This window comes from Aethalodelphis obliquidens, unplaced genomic scaffold, assembly GCF_003676395.1.
Source record: "Aethalodelphis obliquidens isolate GAN/ISIS:26980383/991018 unplaced genomic scaffold, ASM367639v1 scaffold3, whole genome shotgun sequence".
Classification (NCBI taxonomy): Eukaryota; Metazoa; Chordata; class Mammalia; order Artiodactyla; family Delphinidae; genus Aethalodelphis; species Aethalodelphis obliquidens.
Window position 1 is genome coordinate 78,338,277 of NW_020837947.1, and position 21,409 is coordinate 78,359,685.

Here is a 21,409-nt window from a genome sequence, read left to right on the forward strand (position 1 = left end):
TAACTTACTTTAAAACTTGTGGATTAGTTTTCTATTGCTGTGCAGCCAATTACCATAAACTTAGTGGCTTCCAACAGCACACATTTGTTCTCAGCTTCTGTGGGTCAAGAGTCTGGGCACTTAGCAGGACTCACTGTCTAGTCTCACATGGCTATAATCAAAGCATCAGCTGGGGCTGCAATCTCTACTAAGGCTCAACTGGAGAAGGATCCACTTCTGTGTGCAGAACTCAGGTCCTTACGGCTCTAGGGGCTTCATTCTCTTGCTGGCTGGAGGCTGGAGGCTGCCCTCAGCTCCTAAAAGCTGCTCTCAGTTCCTTGGGTGTCTGGGCCTCCCACCATCACAGCCCACATCTTCAGAAAAGGCAGGAGAGACTCCAGCTAAAGGGGCACTACCGTCTCATGGACATCCTGTCGCCTTTGCCGTATTCTGTTGGCTTGAAGCAAGTCACAAGTCACATTCACACTAAAGGGCAGAAGATCCGCAGTGGCATGAAAACCACTACATCTTCCGGTGGTTCCCAGCCTGAAATGATCATCAGTCAGGGGGAGTTCAACAATCCGATTCAGAGCCTAATCCTACACCTACTGAATTAGGATTTCCTAGAAGACCAAGGTTTTTTGGTTAAACCAAGTCTTTTAGGGGAGTCTGATAATCATTCAAGTTTGGAAACTACTGGTATAGACATTTTCAAAAAAATAGTTACTACATCTTTCCCCAGTCTCCAACCTAAGTTTCCTAGGGTTGAGATAACAGATTTATTTGTTAATCTTCTGCCCAGTGATTCCAATGACTTTTTGCTTAAGGATGTCATTAAATTAATCATATTAAATTAATTAACATTACCAGGTGATGTAGAGGTGCCCAGCATCATTTAGCCAAGGAGTTTCACAACCTCAGAACTATTGATATGTTGCCCCTGTTGATACTTGGCCTTTGCTGTGGGTGTGCACCGTAGGATGTCTAGCAGAATCCTTGGTCTCTACCCACTAGATGCCAGTAGCACTACCTCCAGCTGTGACAACGAAAGCTACCTCCAATCACTGCCAAGTGTCACCCGGGGTCAAAATCAACCCCAACTGAGAACCACCATACTATCCTTAACATTTCACAGAAGCTCAGAAAGTTCATGGCAGGAAAAGTGTTAACACTTAGTAGAAAATCGAGAAAATATACCTGAAAGGTTAGGTTGTGGTTACAAGAGTCCATGCCTCCATTCTCCTGGGTACACAAACTGTGCATTCTATATTTCTGTACAATTTCCAGAAGTTGAGTGGGCCCCTCACCTTACATTTTTCATTTGTGTATAATTTACCTCTCCACCAACCCCACCCCAACACCAAACACAAAGAATGAGGAAGGAGGGACTTCCCTGGTGGTCCAGTGGTTAAGACTCTGCGCTGCCAATGCAGGGGGCGCAGGTTCAATCCCTGGTCAGGGAACTAAGATCCCACATGCCACGTGGCCAAAAGATAAAAATAATAATAATAATAGGGGAAATAATAGGTGTGGCGTATACGGAAACTCTGTAGTGTTTTCACAACATTTCTGTAAATCTAAATCTATTCTGAAATTTAAAGCTTCTTTAAAAACCACAAAAGTGAGGCAGCGGCTGGTGGTCAAGCTTCTCTCCTCTCACTCATGTCGAACTCTTTAACACAATAATCCCCCTCAAACCTACCCTCAGACATCCCATGCCCCACCATTAAATAGGTTTAGGTAAAGGAGATGTGCTACAGATGTGATTTAAGCTAAAATAAAAACAACACTGGTAGTAATAGATGGAAATTTTCATTTTTATTGATAAACCATGATTTCCTATTGAACAGATCATCAAGTACAATTAACAACAACACTTTAACATTTAAAATTTCAACATTCAGAATCACCCTGGTTCAATATACAAAGCTTTAGTTTCTGGGAAAATGATGTTTTATTTCAACAGTATCCTTCTTATATGCAAAACAGCTTCTCAAAATAGAAGATTTGTGAATAAAATCTTATAAAGCTTCCTGTGTACAAAAGAAATCAACTCTACTGTATCAACTGCACCTTAGTAAAAGTCCAAAACATAAAGGCTTGAAGGACCAGAACAGAGCCACATTCTATTAAATCTATCAAAGACAAATCTTAATGATCTATAAATGGAACATGGAACTATCCTATACCACGGATTCAATACCCTGGCAGAAGAGTGGTAAACCGTGGCCTCGTGACAACATGGACAGAATTATTCTTAAATATGTAGTAACATATATATCAATATCATCCCTATTACAAAGACACACACATACCAATGTGTAAGTGTCCTGTGAAGTGCGAAACTCGGAAATAATCTAGGAAATATGTTTTCCTGTATTACAACCACTGAAATGAAATGGCAACATTTTAGTGAATGACGCAATGTGGCACTGTCTTTTGATGAGGCACATGAAAACACAACTCAATGGCTAGAAATAGTTTCGAAACAAGCCTACTCACAACCGATATATACTTAATTAAAAATGTATATTTACTGTTTAGTTTCCTAAAGAAAGTAGTATAACGGTTCTTTATTCAAAGTAGTGATAAAAAAAAATTGTACCTCAAATTACTCCCAATGCAACTTAGGATAGTTAACATTAACACGAATATCATTTGAATAGATGATAGGAAATTTTTAAGTTCTTAAAGGTGCTATGCTTTACTGGAACTTGAAAAAAAAATCAGAATATTCTTCTGTCTTACAGAAGCCTCTACTGAGAGCGCATAAAGTCCTGAATCGTATCCAAGAGTGAGTCCACGTACTGTGTCTCAAATTTTAAAAGTGCAAGTAAATGATGCAGCCAAGAAGATGTAATGGCACCTGGACCCACGGGAGCCACTGGATGAACACCAACTTAAGTACTGTCCTTATGTTGAGGAACCTTGTCCAGGAGGTATTTACAACATATTTTTATAGAAAACAGTATTAAACTTCAATCAAGCAAATTAGAAAAAGTGAGGCTGTTAAAAAGAACCCGAGATTACATGCTGGAAGGCTAATAATGGCTCCTTTAAAGAACGACGAAGAAACATCATAGCTCCAATTGTCATAGGACAGCCAGAAATGCTGAATGATATCAAATTGAATTATATCAAAATAATTGAATTGTATCAAAATAAAGATAACTAGCATTATATTGCCAGAATATTTATAACTAAATTTAACGTAAAAAGAAATTACAGTTAAATACAACTTTGAAAAAAAATAATGACACCCAGACTCAAAAAAAAATGGGAGCAGGGAGAATTACGCTATGTACAATTCTGAAAATTCCCACGTGTGGAATACAGCATTGCATATATAAGTAACAAACTGTTAGGCAATAAGCATATATCTGGATTTTATATTAACACAATGCTCCACAGATTATAATATAGCCAAAAATAGTAGACCAAAGATGTTATTGTTAGAATATTTTAAAAAACATAAAGTATAATAGGACCACACAATAAAAGGAAGCATTTCATTGACCCAGCGTATTTTAATGGGCTTTAACTTCTTTTTTAGAATTATAACTGAAGGCAATAAGATGGTGAAACCAAATATAATAGCGTTGCTCTGTCCTTGAATTACGTGGCTACTAGTTATTCCTAAAGTTCCGTGTCCGGAATCATTGGCCAGTCAAAACTAGAAGTCACACATGCTGGTGTCTTAATGAGGTTCCCACTCAGTGGAAAAGAAGTGGGGACTTTAAATTAGTTCATATCAGAAAGTGAAATTGATGGCATTCTAAAGGGAAAGTTTCAACATCAGCGAACTTAAAGGTAAAAAGAGATTTTTAGTATTATTACTCGTAGCATGTGAAGAAAAAAAGTCGATACTGTCAATTATTACTACTATGTGTCCTCCTTTCCCCCTAATGCCTGTGGCTTTTTGGTCCCTTTTAATCCAAGCGCACTGCTGCAGCAGAGCCAGCGCTCTGAGAGGCGTGACAGAGGAAGACGCCCGCGTCCGCAATGCCCCATGCACCTCCAGCTGCGCTGACCCTCTCCCCCTTCCTTCTTCTCTTCTTCCTCAATCCCTTCCTTCTCCTCTCTTTTAATACATTTATAATAAAAAGAGATGCATTACAATATGAGTTACAAGGTGAATTTTTAACCTGAAATAATTCACGAAAACTATTAGAGTTCTAGTTTCTAAATGAGGAAATATGGTTTAAAAAAGCTACAAACATGGTTTAAAAAAGCTACAAACTGTCTTCCAATGGCTTTCCATTCTGGTGTTTCCTAAAATACTACACTAGAAGTCTGGTATGAACAGAATATAAGCTACGGAATATAAACTATTTACGGTTAGTCTGAGGCTCTCTGGGCAGCGAGGGGGTATCCTTTGCCAACACACTCCTCCAACTTTGTTCTCAGATACTTTCATCTCCAAACAAGTCCTAAGCATATAAAAGCCGAAACCCCGCACAGGAAAGCCCAAACCCAAGTGCCTTTTTCAGATCGGATTGTTTCAAAGGTGTAACACAACGAAAAACTTTTCCCCACTTGAAAGTAAATACAAGAAAATTATGTGCTTGATATTCAACTGCTCTCTCTCCATAGACCACCCTCTGAGGATCTATTTTCTACATTTAGGTTTCAAGCTTTAAAAACCTGAATGTTAGTCATTCCTACCTTTGTGTCCAAGATGTCCATAAGCATTCCATGAACATCCACTCCACTGTAATTTAAGTTTACTAAAATAAAAACATTCTTTTTAAAATTTACTTTAAAATATATTATTTGCATATTTTATTTTTGGATTTATTTTTAAACAGTTGAAAATACTGCAGTGCAGCTTCTTTGGAGCCCAGGACGATTACGTTTCTACATCCCCTTGAGAGAAATGCCGAGTTCAGGAGTGAAATTAAACCAATTTTTAGATTTAGTAAAAAAAAATCTTTAAATTTTTTGGATATATCTAAAATATTTCAATGTATTTCAAATGAAAAGAAGAAAGGAAGAAGGGAAGGGAAGGCAGGATGAAACAAAGGTGAGAAAAGAGGAAAAACAGGGAAGGGGGAAGAAAGGAATCTTTCCTTAAAATTTTACCCAGATAAATGAATATTATCCTTCCGAATATAGGGTAACCCATGACACAGGGGCTCAAAATTCAAGAATCTTCTATAAGATTCAGAGCAAGCGTTAGATGTCACTGGACAGCTGGTGGTCTGACACTCAGACACCTGAATCTAGAAGGTTCCACAGGACCCTGGCCAACACCGTACAGTACTTCACATCTCTCTGATCCCCGTCAAACCCCAGCTTCTTTCCCAGACCATGGGGAGGTCCAGTCTGCTACATCTCATACAGGATTTTGTTGTGCCCCTGGCTTAGCGTCCCCCATGACTCACATGTGCCTCCTGGTCTAGGATCTTCTGGTCCAAGTCACGTAAGGCACGTGCTGCAATGCCCTCTGACCCCCAGCCTGAACAGAGCCCACATGTGGGGCTGAGGACGCAGAGGAGGGCACCTGGGGCCCCTCTGGGTACTTCCCAGCAATCTCAACCTCTGAGCCGCCGGAAGCACAGCGAAGCCAGTCTCTCTCTGCTTCTCTCCAGAGGGAAAACAGAGGAAGAGTAAGGGCTGGGGTGTGTGAGTACATCTGGAGTGGAACAACATCATTTCCCTTTAAAAGAAAAAAAATCACCACCTCCATCCTAAAGAAAGAAGTTATATCTGATTAAGAAGGATGTACTGAGACCACTGGGATGGGTGGTGTAGGCGGAGGGTTAGGGTGGAAACAGAAGGGACAGAACAAGCTCCTCCCACAGGTTTGTTTCCTCCCAGTTCCCATGAAATCCGTCGTTAATACTAAAGCAGACACTGATGTATAGCAGTGCTTAAGCACCCAGGCTCATTTCCTCTAGAAAATGAGAAGAATCATCTAAAATAACACATTTATTCTGGAGAAAATAACACCTCCCAAAGAATCCTAAAAGATTTTAAGAGGGGGAAATAAAAGAATACAGCTGCAATAATTCTGATTTTTTGTTCCACACAGAAGTCAGGGGAAGAACTCTATGCAGCTACACAGACAAGGACCAGTTGTACACCCCCATCCCATCTCATAAAAAGAAAAACATTGATTTTCAAAATAGAGGCAATATTTGCTTATGAAAACAAGACAATCACATGTGACTTCTAGAAATGAAAGTGTTACGTGGAGTCTTTAAAGAAATAAATCATAGCCAACACTGCAAAGAGAACAGAAGCATGAAGCAGACAAGGAGGCAGGCGTTAGGGTGAGAAAGGGAGGCCGAGGCCACGCTGTCACAGGGGCCGCAGGCATGTGCGTCCCCACAGAGGTCACAGGAGGACAGCTGTGCTCTGGAGTTGTAGCTTCTCACCGCTTGCCGCCCTGTTCAAAGAAGCAGATGTTGGTTTACATGCCTCCTTTGTTTAGAAGCATTTACTTTGCCAAAACTTAAGAGCATTTCGATACACTTTTCTGAGTTTTCCGTTCTTCACATAATTTTATTTTTCTTTACAAGAAACAACTGAAATACTCAAGAGGGGCCCAAACTACCAAGTCCAAGAGAGAAACAATGCTTTGAGTCCAGTTTCTGTACCTCCAGCAGCTGGCCAGCATTAAAAGAGAGAAAATAGACCACAGCTGCATGCCGCAGTTCAACCGCAACCTGAAACTCTTCCTGGAACAGGAAAGACTGTAAATTGAGGATGTTTTAACCTCCTTGAGAGTTTATTTTAGGGTGACATTTTCTATGCATTCAAGTAAGGTTCTACTCATTGGAACTACTGAAGAGGAATATTTACCATGGACTTCATTTAAAAATGCAAAAGTATGAAGAGAACTCTACCTGTGTGATGCCTTGTTTCAGTGTTTTAAAACGTTAAGCACGTAGTCTCTACAACTATTCAACTTGGGTAAATTTTATAGTACAAGCTAATATTTTTAAAAAACTATATAAAGCACCAACAGCACTACAGTAACCTTACTATAAAGCATAAATGATTTTTATTTTTACAATTTTTAAAAATTGTAAAAAATTTGTAAAATATACAATTGTATTTTTTTACAAAAAATTGTAAAAAATACAATTTCTATTTTCAAATTTCTTCACAATTTTTCATTGACTTTTTAAATATTTTAAGTACGTTTTCTAACTCTAGGGTTCTTCAAAATGGGTTGGTTGGTTTATTCTGACCTTTCCCATGTTTTCATTTTAAATGCACCCCGTCATACATAAGTTGTCTTCCACAAAAAAATCTCAGAGACTGAATCTTTTCTGCTTTTCAAATGTTTAAAATGTTCTCCATACACCTAAGAAACATCAATTGGAGAATGTTTCAACAACCATGTAACGAAGTTGGATAACTAGGTACTGTCACTGAGTCTCCACAGTGGATCTTATCCTTCCACCAGAAAAAACATGCTGCATCAGTGTGTCCCCAAAATGTCCCACAAGAGCTGGGGGTGAACTCCAACAGGAGGCAAAAGATAAGAGCAACTGGCTTGTTGACTTAGAAGGAGAGAGAGCTGGTGCTACCGTCGTCTTGCATGAATACTCCACCAAACACTCCCAACCATGAGGACACGTTCCGCATACTTTAAAGTGTAATTACCTACAACTACCTACGACATGAAAATGTTCATGATTCTCATGTGTTCTAATGATTCTGAGCCCCAGGAGTGCTTATTCAGGATGGATGTGATGACAAGCAGAAACATTGGCCTGAAGATCACACACCGACCAAAAGTCACTCTGTGATTGAACAGAGATTCGTCCTGATCAACTTAGATGATCTCCAGACTAGATCTCTACTTTCACATCCTAAATTTCTAACATTTTATAAAGTAAAAAATTACCAGTAAAGTCAAAGAAGCTCAGGTTATTTTCCAAACAGACTATAGTTTTCTTGAAATGATAAAAAAATCTGTTACAATAAATAAATTTTAGCAAAACAAGACTCCCTCAGTGAAGAAACAGCTAAACCCAACAGGCCCATCCACTGCAGACGCTGTTCATGTTCTCTCCTGAAGAAGCCCTGTTTTAAAACCGGAACCCGATAGAGTGGGTGCTTGGAATAGGAGCAGAACCTTGGAAATTGAACATAAATGGACCCTCTGTGCCACTTTTTCTTTGTAAAGTTTGTAGCTGGGAGTTAAAAACCTAAAACATTATGAGCAAAAACATCACTTTTTAATATATGCTAAATGCTATCATGTGATTATTTTTTTGTAAATTATCAATTGTCTTCGTTTAAACGTAAAGCTCACCTTCTGCCCTGCCACCTCTTTCACTACCCCAAACAACACCCGCCCCCCACAAAGCCAATCCAGCAGACAACCGCTCTGAATGAAGGAATGAATGAGTGAGTGAATGAATGAACGAATGCCTGGCGTAACTCCCAAAGTCTCACGAACCCCAGGACACACTTACTTGGTTCATAGTAATCCATTATGGACACTGAAGCATCTTGTGTACTTGACACTCTAAAGTTTCTCACAGAAGGAATATCAACACAGAACTGGGTTTCATTTACCTTGAGAAATACAAAAGACTTTTAAAGGTGTGGCAAATTATGTGTTCAAGAGAAAGTAAAAGACATTTCCATCTCTTATCCTTTTATCAAACAGCTATAGAAATGAACACTTAGGGAGCATTTCTACACACCCGGTACTGGGGTAAGCACTGTATAGAAATTACATCATTTATCTTGTAAAACAGTCCTTGCATGATCGGTATTGTTCTTACTTCCATTTTACTGAAATGGATACTGAGAATTAGAGTCGTTAAGTAAGCAGGAGCCCAGAAGTGCATGTCTCTGGCCCTGGTGCTTCACCAAAATCCCCCGTCTCAGCTTTGCACCCCATCCTGGTTGCTGCTACTGACTCACACCAGCCCCCTTCTCTGCAGAATCACCCTCAGCTCACGGGAGTCACCTCATCCAGTAAGTGAAGTAACCTCAGAGTGGGAGGTGTGGCCCACAACCAACAACTGACTGATATGGGCACACAAGGCCAGCCTCCTTGCCTCCAGGGGTACAAAAGGCCAGCCTCCTTACCTCCAGGAAGGACACTTAATGCCAATTTGGCAAATAATACTGGTTAAGGAATCTGAAATTGATAAATTCCTTTAAACATTCCATTACATACCAATTAGCAATAAGTGAAAAGACAAATTAGTCAGTCAAAATGTAATGGACACTCCAAACCTAATTACATTATTTTAAAAAACCTTAAATGTATTCTTCAAACCGCAAATTAGGCCCATGGCTATCAAACAGTATTTAATATATGAAAATCACTGAACAGCAAAAGAATCTAGAAACTTTGAATTAGTTTTAACAGCTTTTTAACCAAAGTGGTTTTTGAAGGCTTAAAACAAAAAGAACATTGAGGAACTAGATTTTTCAAAGTAGGTTCACTGCTGAAACAATATGATTGATTCACACTTGGCAAAACTGGAATAAGAAACATACATATTCCCCCCATGTAACATGAAATCCTAAGAACACTTAGAATTCAATTTTGATTCCACATATGAATTTCATATAGATGTCAGAAGAATAAACTTACATGCCAGCAGTTTTGAGACATAACAAGTAGAGTCTTAAATTCCACACTAACCTTTCTCTCACATATTTTATGCACCTTATTCTTGGATTGATAGCTTAAACACAGTAATGGGAAGAGTACATGAAAATTACATAATAATTTTGTGTAAGGACCAAACCTCTGAGAATATTCTATGATTTAAGCACCTAACTTTTCAATGCAGGAATATTAACCCCTTTGGGATCTATTAAAAGCCTTTTTTTTATGAAAGCATTTTAAAACATGTAATTAAAGCTTTCACTGTCAGCATTTTTTTTTCATCAGCAGCATTTACACAAATATGTTTAGCAATTCCCTGAAGCAAAGGAGTTCTCCAGTTGGCATCTGGACTGCATTTTGGAAATTATATCACAGCAATTTCTCTTTGTTGAACATCTGGTATGAAATAATAATTTTGTTATCAAGACTTTCATCAGGCTCACCATTAATAGTAATTCTCCTTAAACTAATTTTATAATAATGTCTTTTTAGTGAGGACAACAGATAGTTGCCATGTGAAAGTTGTTCGGGGACACAAAAAGCCAAAATAATGACATAAAGAAAACGTCTAAAGGAAAGGTAATTTTGAACACAATAAATAGTGGCTTTGTCAATGGTTACCAATGTGAAACTTAGGTTTTACTACTTACAGAGTCTAAGTAGAGGTTGAGTTTTCCATGGTCGTGTTCTACTTTTTTCACGGTCTCACTCAGGGAAATGGCATCTGAGGACACGGTAAAACCACTGAGGAGGTTAATTTCCATAAGGGCCATGCCACTTCTACCTGGGCCCAGAAACCTAAATCAGAGAGGAGCGGATAGAAGAGAACCCTTTAGGAAAAACCTAAAGCTGTTGGCAAACTACCTTTATATAAATATTAAAACCGCCAAGTGTTATTCCAAATATTTACCGTTTCCTTGAAATAAAAAATTACTACAGAAAACCGTAAAAAGGTAATCCTTTCCTTACAGGTCTGAAATTCTTATAACTTTCAACCACATGAGGAATAGAACAACGGGTCCATTTGTCAGTCAGCATGTGATGCCTGCCATGCAGCAGACTTGGGCCCCTGGGCTTAAGGAAGGCAAACTTTGCCCCTTCGGTGGGCAAATCTGTTTTCTGGCGGCTGCTACCAAACGACATTGCATTTTTCATTTTCCCAAAAGCTGATGGCACTAAGCTCTCCAACTCAAAGCTAGGAACCGAAAAAGAGGCATCACTTGACCACTTAGCAGGAGACAGCGGCCAAGTCATCGACAGCCTCTTCTTCATCGGGTTTTAGAACAAAGAAGATCCATAGGCAAGGTCCTTCCCTTTCTTCTCCCACATACTTGGAGCACGTGTTGTGTTTGTCTTAGCCACCTCGGGAGAATGACAGGCCTTGGAAAGCTTTATCACACTGCTCGTGCTTTAACCCTGTTGTACACGTCGTGACTATCAAAGCATCTGGGCACCAACAACATTTTGCCTCCTTTAAAATAATTATTTTTCTAAAATCAATAGATGGCAAGAGCTTTTTGTTTGGATCTGAAACAGCCCACTGTCATTATGTAAAGGAGTGTGTCTCCAACATGAAAGTCTCTTAGCATCGTTCAGTTGGTTCCTGTTGTCCTTTAAATGGCAAAAGCAAGAAGGGCGCGTAGAGAATCTTGCTTTTTTTTTGGGGGGGGGGGGGTACGCGGACCTCTCACTGTTGTGGCCTCTCCTGCTGCGGAGCACAGGCTCCGGATGCGCAGGCTCAGCGGCCATGGTTCACGGGCCCAGCCGCTCCGCGGCACGTGGGATCCTCCCGGACCGGGGCACGAACCGGCGTCCCCTGCATCGGCAGGCGGACTCTCAACCACTGCGCCACCAGGGAAGCCCAAAATCTTGCTTTTTAAAGTAGCAAACTGATGCCTGCCAAACGCGATTGAAAAGCCACACAGTACAAGTGCTGACTGCAGTGGGCTCGGTGATCCCAGGCAGCTGAAACCATCTGCTGGTGAGGCACTCAGCCAGAAGAGATGCTATTGAAAACCAATATGGGCATTAAAACTAGAGGGGTTTTAGAGATGAGAAAAACAGCCCACCTGCTTAGATATGATGACTTTAGTGCCTCATCAGAAGTGCTTTGGTTGACCTGGTCTTTCCACCAGCCAGGGGCAGAATTTGTTAAATTACTAGGCCACAGAGAAACCTTTTCTGAGGTGAGTAAGGGCTTGGACCCTACTGATGAGAATAGAGTACCTGAAACACCAGCTATTCTTTTTATAAAGTGCCACTGAAAGAATTCATTTAAAATGTAGTTTGTATTTCATAGCAGATTCTTCTCAGAAAACTAGTAGCAACATCGAAATCCTTTTTATATAATGCCCCCAACCCTGACATTAACACACTTCCCTTCTCCAGGTCCTTCAAAAAAAGAAAGAAAGAAAAAGATATAGATGTCCTCTACCTAGCAAAGTCTATTGCCTGTCTGATTCCCTGATGCTGGATTAAGATTTGGAATCCTGCATCTTTACATGAGCCCCTATAAACAGTGAAACCGCATTATGGTCTGAATCTCAGTTTCACCTCATTTTCCTCCTCTGTGTCTTTACCTGACCTCCCTAAGAGGTAAAATCCTTCTCATTGCTCCATAAGGCTATTCTTCTTTGCCCTTTTCAAAAGTAGAATTTTAGACTCGCTATAAGCAGCTCTTTGCAGGAAACCACCCTCACGAGGAAACCCCTTTTCCTGCCACATTAGCAAAGCTATATTGCAACTAACCTTAAACCAGGCGCCCCCGTGCTCTACTCATCTCCAGCCCAAGCACACTTTTCAAATCTTTTGATCACATAATATACCTTGCCTAACCTGTTGGTTCTTTCTGTAGGTCAAAAAAGTAGAAATGAAGAATAAGTAATTAACAGATGACCAGATCTCTTCCCCAGCTTCCCCTTTAGTAATCTTATACACAAACTGTGTGAACAAGCTAACATCTAAAGAAAGATCACAAGAAGTCCACAAGCCTGCAAACGGGGGCGGGGGGTGGGGGTGGGGGTGGGGGAATGGCAATGGCTCTGACTCCCCATCTCGATGATTAACTGAGATTACTCCCTTTTTTCCCTTTAAAAACTGTCACAGCTGGACTGAATCTTCAGAGTTGTTCTCAGGACATGAGTCCACCTTCTCCCCAGATTGCTGGCTTTTCTGATTAAAGCATCTTTCCTTTCTACCAACAACTGCCTCTCAGCTATTGACTTTCGAGCGGCAAGCAGCCAGACCTCAGTTCGGTAACAGTGTTTTCAGGATTTAGTTTTATTAATTTCTGTCTCCTCTTCCAAATAGTAAGTTCTGTGAAGACAAGGTTGTGTCTTTCTGGCTAACCATTATATTCCAGATCCTGACACTGTGTCTGGCACATAATGGAGACTAAACCAATATTTACTGAGCGAATGAATGACTGAAGGAGTAAATGAGAAAAGCAGGGATAATGATAGCACTTACTTTATAGAGTAATTCTAAGGCTTAAATGAGACATGTGTGCAAGTCATTGATACAATGCCTGGTATGTAAGTTTGTGATAAATGTAGGTGGTGGTTGTTTAAATAATAATAACTTGATGTTGTTATTCTGGAGCAGAGCCCAGTTGCAATCTTAGTGAAGTATAACGGGAGTCCTACTTTCTTCTCAGCTGAAAAGGAAGCTACTGCAGAGATTCTGATATCCCCAAGCTGCTGGTTCAAAATGCCCAAACAGGTGAGGAAAGGGGCAAACACTTTGACAATTTATACCAAAATCAGGAACAGGAAGGCCCTGGGACTTCCCTGGTGGTCCAGCAGGTAAGACTCCACACTCCCAATGCAGGGGGCCCAGGTTCAATCCCTGGTCGGGGAACTAGATCCCACATGCATGCCACGACTAAGAGTCTGCATGCCGCAACTAAGAAGTTCACATGCTGCAACCAAGAAGTCCGCATGCTGCAACTAAGAGCCCACGTGCCTCAGAGAAGATCCCACATGCCGCAACTAAGACCTGGCGAGGCCAAAATAAATAAATAAATAATATTCTTAAAAATACTTTCCAAAAAACAAAAGGAACAAAAAGGCCCAAGATAGTAGGGATGGTAGCAGCAATGGAGGAGACTGGGTTCAGGCAATGGCTAAGAAGGTTGACCATCTGGAGAAACACCTACAGAGGACCTTGAGAGGATCTGGCAGCTCAGGGCCACATCAGTGACCTCCAGCCCAACAACAGCCCAAGGTCAACCAGATGCTATGGGATATTTAAAAAGGGCAGGCAGCAGCTCCCCGATATCAGTGCCTCTTGCAGTAACACCCTGCTGAACACCAAATCATGCAGAGCTAAGAGGGGAGATTGACAAGGAAGAAATTTTAGTCTCTTGATTCAAGAACTTTCTGAAGGACTTGCTCTCAAACTTATGTGTGCATTAGAATAAGCAAGAAAGCTGAAGGCGGCTTCACAGACCCTGAATCTATGAAGTCAGTAGTCTTGAAACGGATACCTTTTTCTTATGACTTAACAAGATCCTCAGATGCTCTGGACACAGAGCAAATTTAATAGTCACCTTATTAAGTACTCCCAGAAGCTGTTAAGTGCCTAATTATCCAATGCAAGGATCTTCTAAACTGGAATATTTTCACTGTGTCTAAGAAAAAAAACTATGCTCTTCATTGAACTTGCACACTCTTATGAAGTTTTGAGTTAAGTGCACAAAACTACTAAACGTTAAATATGAACCTGGAATAATTACTTAACAGAAAAATGACCAACAAAAAGAAATAATCAATTTTGCAGTGTTAAACATGATTCGTTAAAGTTTTTCTAAATTAAACCTGAGTTTTATTAAACTTTTATATTCAAACTTGTTATAAATACAAGGAAAACTTGTAAGTAATTTGGGCATGTTGAGAAATGCTTAAATACAATTAGCAGTATTTCTAGTTTGTAATCTGAAGTGTAATGCATAACTGAAATCTTTGTTAAATGTAACTCCTTACATTGATATAGTTCAACAACTATACAGAGTTATATTGAATATAGTTAAATATATAAACAACCATATATATTTAATTAAATCTTCAAATCTATTTTTTTAAGGAGAAGGAGAAAAAGGAGGGACTTAGAGACCAACCTTGTGCACACATTCAAATTCAAGTGATTGATATCATCTTTATCATCTTTTACAGCAATGTCTAAATCAAAGGCTTCTTGATCTTGGATAGATCTTTTGATTATGGAAGATCTGGACTCTTTCACATTATAAATAACGTTAAGCTGTAATAAATAACAAATAAGCATAAATAATAAGTTACTAGCAATAATTTGCCTTCATTATGTATCCTAAATATTAGGTAATGATTCTCTTTGGGATAAATCCAATTAGATTGGTAATCTTCAACTTAAAACAAAATTAGTTTTACTAGCTAATGAAGTATCATTAACAAATATAATTATAAGAGTTTATAAACGATGATGTTTAAAATTGAGAAAATTGTTAGGTAATATTCCAAATATCAGAGACCATCGTGGACAATATTCATGTGCATTTTTTTTTCAAATAATATAAAACATTCCCTTGAGGGAAAAAGTTAAACTATTGCCAAGTTTCCTGAAAGCATCCACTAATTTCTAAGCTCTGCTGCCCAACTGGAGTTATTTTTCACAAACTGGAACTATCAGTAAGATAAATCAAAATGTTTTCACCCAAGAGCCTTGGTGGAACAAAAACCTATTCAACTGCTAAGGCTTCTTTTTCGATCACACAATGTTTTTCAAAGAGGATGAAATAAATGATGGATTTCAAGTCAACTGGGTCTTTTTCAGCATATACTCTGTGCCCACCACCAATGTGAATGGAGCTGTGGGGACCCTGAGGAGGTGTGAGGACCAGTGTTTTCCTCAAAGGGACCCTAAGATCAGAAGCTTGGGAATGTCCTCTAAATTTCCTAGGCCTGCCTCATGTCAAGTCGCATCGGGATCTATTTAAATTCTTCACCCCTTCCGCTTTTTTTGATACTAAGGTTCATAAACCTTACTATTATATGTAATACTGTATTTTTTTTTTGCTAATACTTAAATCTCACACACACACACACATGCCCCTCCGACCTAAACGTGTAGTGTCCACTGTGGATTTACATACTTTAAAAAAAAATCCTCTCTCTAAGCCTTCATCTTTCAAATAATCTTTCAAACCTAAGAGTTCCAACTTTTTATTCTGCCACACCTACATCATATAATCCTTCCTCCCCTTGATCATTCTGGAATATCTCAGTCTGGACATTCTCCAACTTTTTCTTAAACTACAATTAAAAGTGTAGAGTGTTCTTGGAGCAGTTGAAGAATGGTTCCATCAATTGGAGAGATAGTCTCCGTGATTTTCATTACCCCCTTTCCCGTGGCACGCATTTTCCTTTAGAGACCAATCTCATCACAGAACAAACACGACTACTAGATTTGTCCCCTGGGTCATAATTAATATTCATCTATAACTAAGTGTTAGCATTTATATTTGGTCCACAACAGAGCTGAACTGCTCACTCAGAGAACGTCAAGAAATCTTGCAGTTTATTTCCAATAGCTTTGCTTTTTATCATTTATTGCAAACCTGAGAGTTTTCCTTGCCCTCCTTTTTCCAGAGCACTTACAAAAATATCAACTAAAGGAAATGTCAATACCTATTTCTGGGTGACCAGCTTTTTTGCAACTTTTTTCTCCATTACAAAAAGTACCTATTGGTCCCTACGTTTCATTTTCTGCATGTTAATGCAACATAGGACTGGTGAACATTCTGACCACTAGGTACCATATTTACTGCTGTGTCCTTCAAATCTCAAATAAAAATCATCTGACTTCAGTAACTTATCTACATTTGGTTTATCAAGAATGAGTTCCAACCAATTTGGTGGTTTAAGTACATAAAATTTTTCAATCGTATCTAAAATATCTTATGTATTTACTTTTGGATTTACTCTTCACATGAAAAGACAGCTTGAGAGTGAGAATTTTCACATGGTCTTTGTTAGTAAAGACCAATACAAAGGGACTTCCCTGGCGGTCCAGTAGTTAAGGCTTCGCCTTCCAACACAGGGGGTACGGGTTCGATCCCTGGTTGGGGAGTTAGGAGCCCACGTGCCTCATGGTCAAAAAACCAAAACATAAAATAGAAGCAATATTGTAACAAATTCAACAAAGACTTTAAAAAAAAAAAAAAAGACCAGTACAAATTATTCACTCTTTTCTCTTTCTATCCTTTTCATTGAATACTGTTCTTTATAACTGTGATTTTTCCTTGATTTTAAAAAACATTTACTGTGTTTTGAGTATCGTACAAAATAATCTTCACATCATTTCTAAGTTTCCAAATTATACCTGACCATGTACCCTTCACATTGTGCCTTAGAAAGTACATCTGTTCTCTCAACAAGAATAGTTGTACTGGTTTTTGAAAAAGTACTTTTTCTCTATAATAGCTTTTTTTTTAACTTTCTCAGTAAATCTTTCAGGGTTTGTTTGGTTTGTTTTTTATAACCAAGCACATGATCTTTTTTAGTACTATCACATATTATTTTGCATCCCAATAACATGGTTTTAGGTCCCCATGATTTTCATGTATTATTAAGCATAATAACTTCCATTCAGTATTTTACATACTACTTCCATTTTATTGTATCCAATTACACCATAAAGGGTAGATTTCTTTAGATTTTCTTCCTAGAGCAGAGCACTGAACATCTCATGCTCTAATTGTTTTATTTACTATAATATAAAATTTTACAGCAAAGGGACACATTTCCTATCTTCAAGTCAATTACTTATAATACCATGTGGACCTTTATATTGTTAAATGAATATTAAGAAATGGTAAGTAAAATGCTATATGGTTATCAAGTCACAGTAGAAACTCTACCCAGTATTACAATTTCTAAGCTGTATTTTTACAAAAAAGGGTGGGAGTTCCCAACAATTCACATGAATCATATTGGAGGATTTTAATTCTTACTTCAAAAAGCATATAACACTCAAGAAATATTATCAAACTATAGATTATCAAACTATATAGTTGCTGTCTACTCACCAGCTAGTAACATCTCCAACACTTTTTGTTAAAGATAGTGATTTATCTTGCCTAAGTCACAGAAATAAATCATTAAGAATTTTATATCATCTAAGTTAAAGATTTAGCAGTGTCCCAAACCAAAGAATTAGTATAGCAAGTCCTATTTCACAAAACAAAAATAAACATTATTACATACCTGACAAATAGCAAATCCAAAACCGCTTGCAGAAATATTAACTTCAGTTGGCTGTACCACAGCAAGCTGAATAAAGGTGGAAAAAGGTGAATAAGGCTGATTGTCCATATCTACGTCCTTCCAACCGGCACAAGAGACTGCTGTTATCCCTCACTGGGAGTGTCAGCTGTGTGCGCTGTGAAGTTCTAAGAACTTTACGTGCCTCACATGTCAAAAGTTATGGGTCAACCAGATAAGGGGGGGTGAAGGCTGAGGAAGTACACGTTAGTGCTGTGGACAGGTCTGCCCTTCTGTAGGGGCTGTAGCATGAAAGACAAGAAATGCAAGTCATTCCTCCCTCCTCAAGCCTCGCTCAGCATCCGAGTCGCTGGCCTTCCCGAGAACACAATGGCACACCATTACTGACTGGAACCAACACTCCTTCCTTTTCCTTTGCCATCACCCTTCTCCCTCAGGTTCTAGCCTTAAAGTTACCGCTTTCACCCATCACCCTCAACTTCCTACAAGGTTAACCAAGGGAAAAAAGTTAGGGTTTAGCATAGCCCTTCATTCCATTTTAAAGAAAGATTTCTACTACTGGTTCTATCAATTCACCTAAGAGGACATGTGGTGCAGCCTAAAGGAACATGGTCTTCGAAATCATGGGTTCAAATCCTAGCTCTACTGTTACTAGCACCATGATCTTGGAAGAGTTAGCTAAACTCTCTTAGCCTCCGTTTTATCATAGGTACAGTGGGGATAAAGGCACTTGGTCTGAGAAGTAAATGCAATAAATAGCACATGTAAAGAAATCTGGCACAGGGCCTGCAAAGAATAGGAGCTCAACGGGTATTCATTCCTCTCCCAGTAAGACAGGGCCCACGTTTCCTCCTTTTCCAAATCTGTCCAAAGTTCTCCACCCCTCCTCCCTTCCCCAGCTCGGCAAATTCAACCAAAGGAGGGTACTCCTTCCTGCCAGCACAGAGCTCTGGGAACAAGTCTTTGTTGAAGTCAACAGAAAGGAAATAAAGCGGTACTCCGGCAGAAGGAAGCGTCTACACAGACATCTGGAGAGGCACGCCCTTGTCCACACCTCAGCCGTCTGGAGGAGAAAGCGGTTCTGTGTGTTAATCACAAACTTCACAGGACTCCGTGAACCGGACCCCACCGTGGTCACCTGGATATTTGTCTCTTCTGTGTTCATTAGGGCTGCAAACTCAGACAGGGCCTTCAAGGCCACAATGGTGTCCTGTTGGGAAAAGAAAAAGATGTGTGCACATAAGGCTATATTAAGGCCGCCAAAGAGTAAATTTCAGTCACGCTTAGGATACCACTGCACACTCATCCGCCTTCCTTGGGAGTGGAACTCTCCTCGATTCACCTTTGAACCTGCTTGACCTGGAGTCCAGGGAAGACTCAGAAAACATCCGCTGACTAGAACTGAGCTCCTATTGTACCGGGTACCAGAGATGACAAATGGCTAGTGAGACAGGGAACTCATTTATCCCATATGGGTATCAGATACGATGTTTATATCAAAGATGAGAAAAAATTAAAATAAGTAACTTAAACCTTTGATTTAAGTTACTAAACTTTTTAACTGCCATGTAATTTTATGAAGTCATGAAATAAAGCAACCACATATATAGAGAGAGATTTAATTTTATAAATGGTTTATATATATATATATAAATATATATATAATTATTTTTATAAAGAAATTTAAAGTGATCATCACTCACCTGGGTAGATGCAAAACCTCCCAAGCTATTTCTCTGCCTGCTTAGCCACCTCATAATCGGGATTCCCTCAGAAATCTGATGCTGCAGGAAGTGTGAGAGCAGTGCATAGGCCGCAACTTCAATATCCAGGGAGCTTGGTTGCCAGGATTCAGAAAGTCTGGACACTGGTGACACCCAGAATTGCATGTCTCCTGCGGGAGAAAAGTAGTAATGGTCTGGCCAAATACAGAAAAATTACACTTGATACCATTAAACATTCCTACACTGGTCCAAGTTCTCCCTGACTAGCATAAAAGTATACATATTTCTATACATGTGTATATTGATGCCAAGCAAATATACGCATATTCACACACACACACACATGTACTTACATGTCACTTCTTAAACTATTAAAACTTATAAAATTTCATCCTTGTCCTTTTACTTATATTTGAGGACATTTTGATAAAAATATTTTCCCAAGAGAAATTCCATATGTTTGGCTCAAGACCAAAAGGCTATAAATTATTTTTTTAAAAAACCATACTCTATTCCAGACCATCCCAAAATATATTAGGACACATTGGAAAGAACCCTGTTCTGGGAATCTGCCATTAACCAGCCCTAACGGGAAAGACTCCTTTTTTCATTATCTGAGAGGTGGTGTTATAAGTTCAAAATTCCAAGACTCCAAGAAAAAATGAGGGACCCTGGCCACCCTAACAACCTTCCTAGAGATACTCCTGCTAGCCCCCAGATGAACATGCTATGTGGTACCCCCTCCCCATTCTCTCAAATATTACTATGTAGATGATGACTGCACTTCAGTGGAATGTGAAATAACTACCACTTAGCCAAGCAGAGAAGCAGAAATGTCAAGGACTACTTCAGCCTCAATGCAATAATCTGCTAGTCCCCAGCACTGCAACAGGTAACAAGGATGTAATCTAACTTACCGCTAATAATAACACACTCTTTTCTACAGTCTCAGAAGTCTCTAAGCACTTTCCATAATCACCCCTTCTTGAATGAACAGAGCTTTAAATAAACTGACACGACCTAAAACTCTTTCTGCCCACCCAGTCCTTCTGCCACACAGAGGCCATTTGGAAAGTAATAACACCTGTACTTTTTGTCCTGTTGTAGCTCAGAAGCAGCTGTATGATTAAAAACTCACAGTGCCCATTCCAAAACTGTAAAAAAAATCATACAGCTCACTAACAGTATTTTTTGACATTTGCATTTCTGTTAGCATTTTAATTCACATTTTCGAATACCTGCAACGTGGTAAGCCCTGCACCTTATCTCATTTAATCCTCACGGCAACCCTAAAGCAGCTGTTACTCCCATTTTAAGACAGGGAAACTGAAGCTCCTAAAGGTAACTAACGGAACCAGAATTTGAGTCCAAGTCTCTCCAAAAACCAAGGACTTCATGATCACTCAAGGCCACCAAACCAGAAATGGCAGCAGACGATTCAAAGGGTAACTGACACATGGCAGAACATATCTAAAAGAAGGAAAAACCCAAGGCCCCATGTTCTCTAGAAAACTCTTGGGGAGAGTAGCAGCAGAATGGCTATGTCAACCCTTCCTGATCTTACTCGCATCTCATTTTCATCCCATTCAGAAGACATAAATGCAATCAACTTCGCACCTGGTGTACAAAACTTTCTCACATCGTTTACACATTTCATAACGCAGAACGGGTTGCACACGTTACCTTCTTGTTCTGCTCTCCAAGTCAGCATATTCAAAGCGTCCTTGGCTTTAGGGCTTCTCACAGATGACAGCGCATAAGTTACAAGAGCCAGGGTGTAATTGTCTGAAATTCCTCTATCGAATTCAGACTCCAAAAAGTTGATAGACTCCTGCACATCACTATTAGGCTGGAAA

General features: G+C 39.4%; 1 protein-coding gene and 1 non-coding gene across 5 annotated transcripts in view; one reads left to right on the forward strand and one right to left on the reverse strand.

Annotated features, from left to right (window-relative positions):
* Window positions 1-1,369: 1,369 nt before the first annotated feature.
* On the forward strand, window positions 1,370-1,442 carry TRNAG-GCC (transfer RNA glycine (anticodon GCC)). Its single transcript has one exon. It is a non-coding gene; the product is annotated as a tRNA-Gly (tRNA).
* Window positions 1,443-1,775: 333 nt separating this feature from the next.
* The window catches only part of CD109 (CD109 molecule), a 143,025-nt gene continuing 123,391 nt past the window's right edge, over window positions 1,776-21,409 (reverse strand). For all 4 annotated transcript variants that reach the window (XM_027092353.1, XM_027092370.1, XM_027092346.1 and 1 more), the window contains 8 exons: window positions 21,237-21,402; window positions 19,533-19,723; window positions 18,884-19,039; window positions 17,812-17,877; window positions 14,688-14,830; window positions 10,222-10,369; window positions 8,415-8,517; window positions 1,776-6,370 (listed from right to left, as the gene is read on the reverse strand). In XM_027092353.1, coding sequence (XP_026948154.1) covers window positions 6,195-6,370; window positions 8,415-8,517; window positions 10,222-10,369; window positions 14,688-14,830; window positions 17,812-17,877; window positions 18,884-19,039; window positions 19,533-19,723; window positions 21,237-21,402 — 1,149 coding nt within the window. In that variant the 3' untranslated portion in view covers window positions 1,776-6,194. The remainder of the gene's footprint in view (window positions 6,371-8,414; window positions 8,518-10,221; window positions 10,370-14,687; window positions 14,831-17,811; window positions 17,878-18,883; window positions 19,040-19,532; window positions 19,724-21,236; window positions 21,403-21,409) is intronic.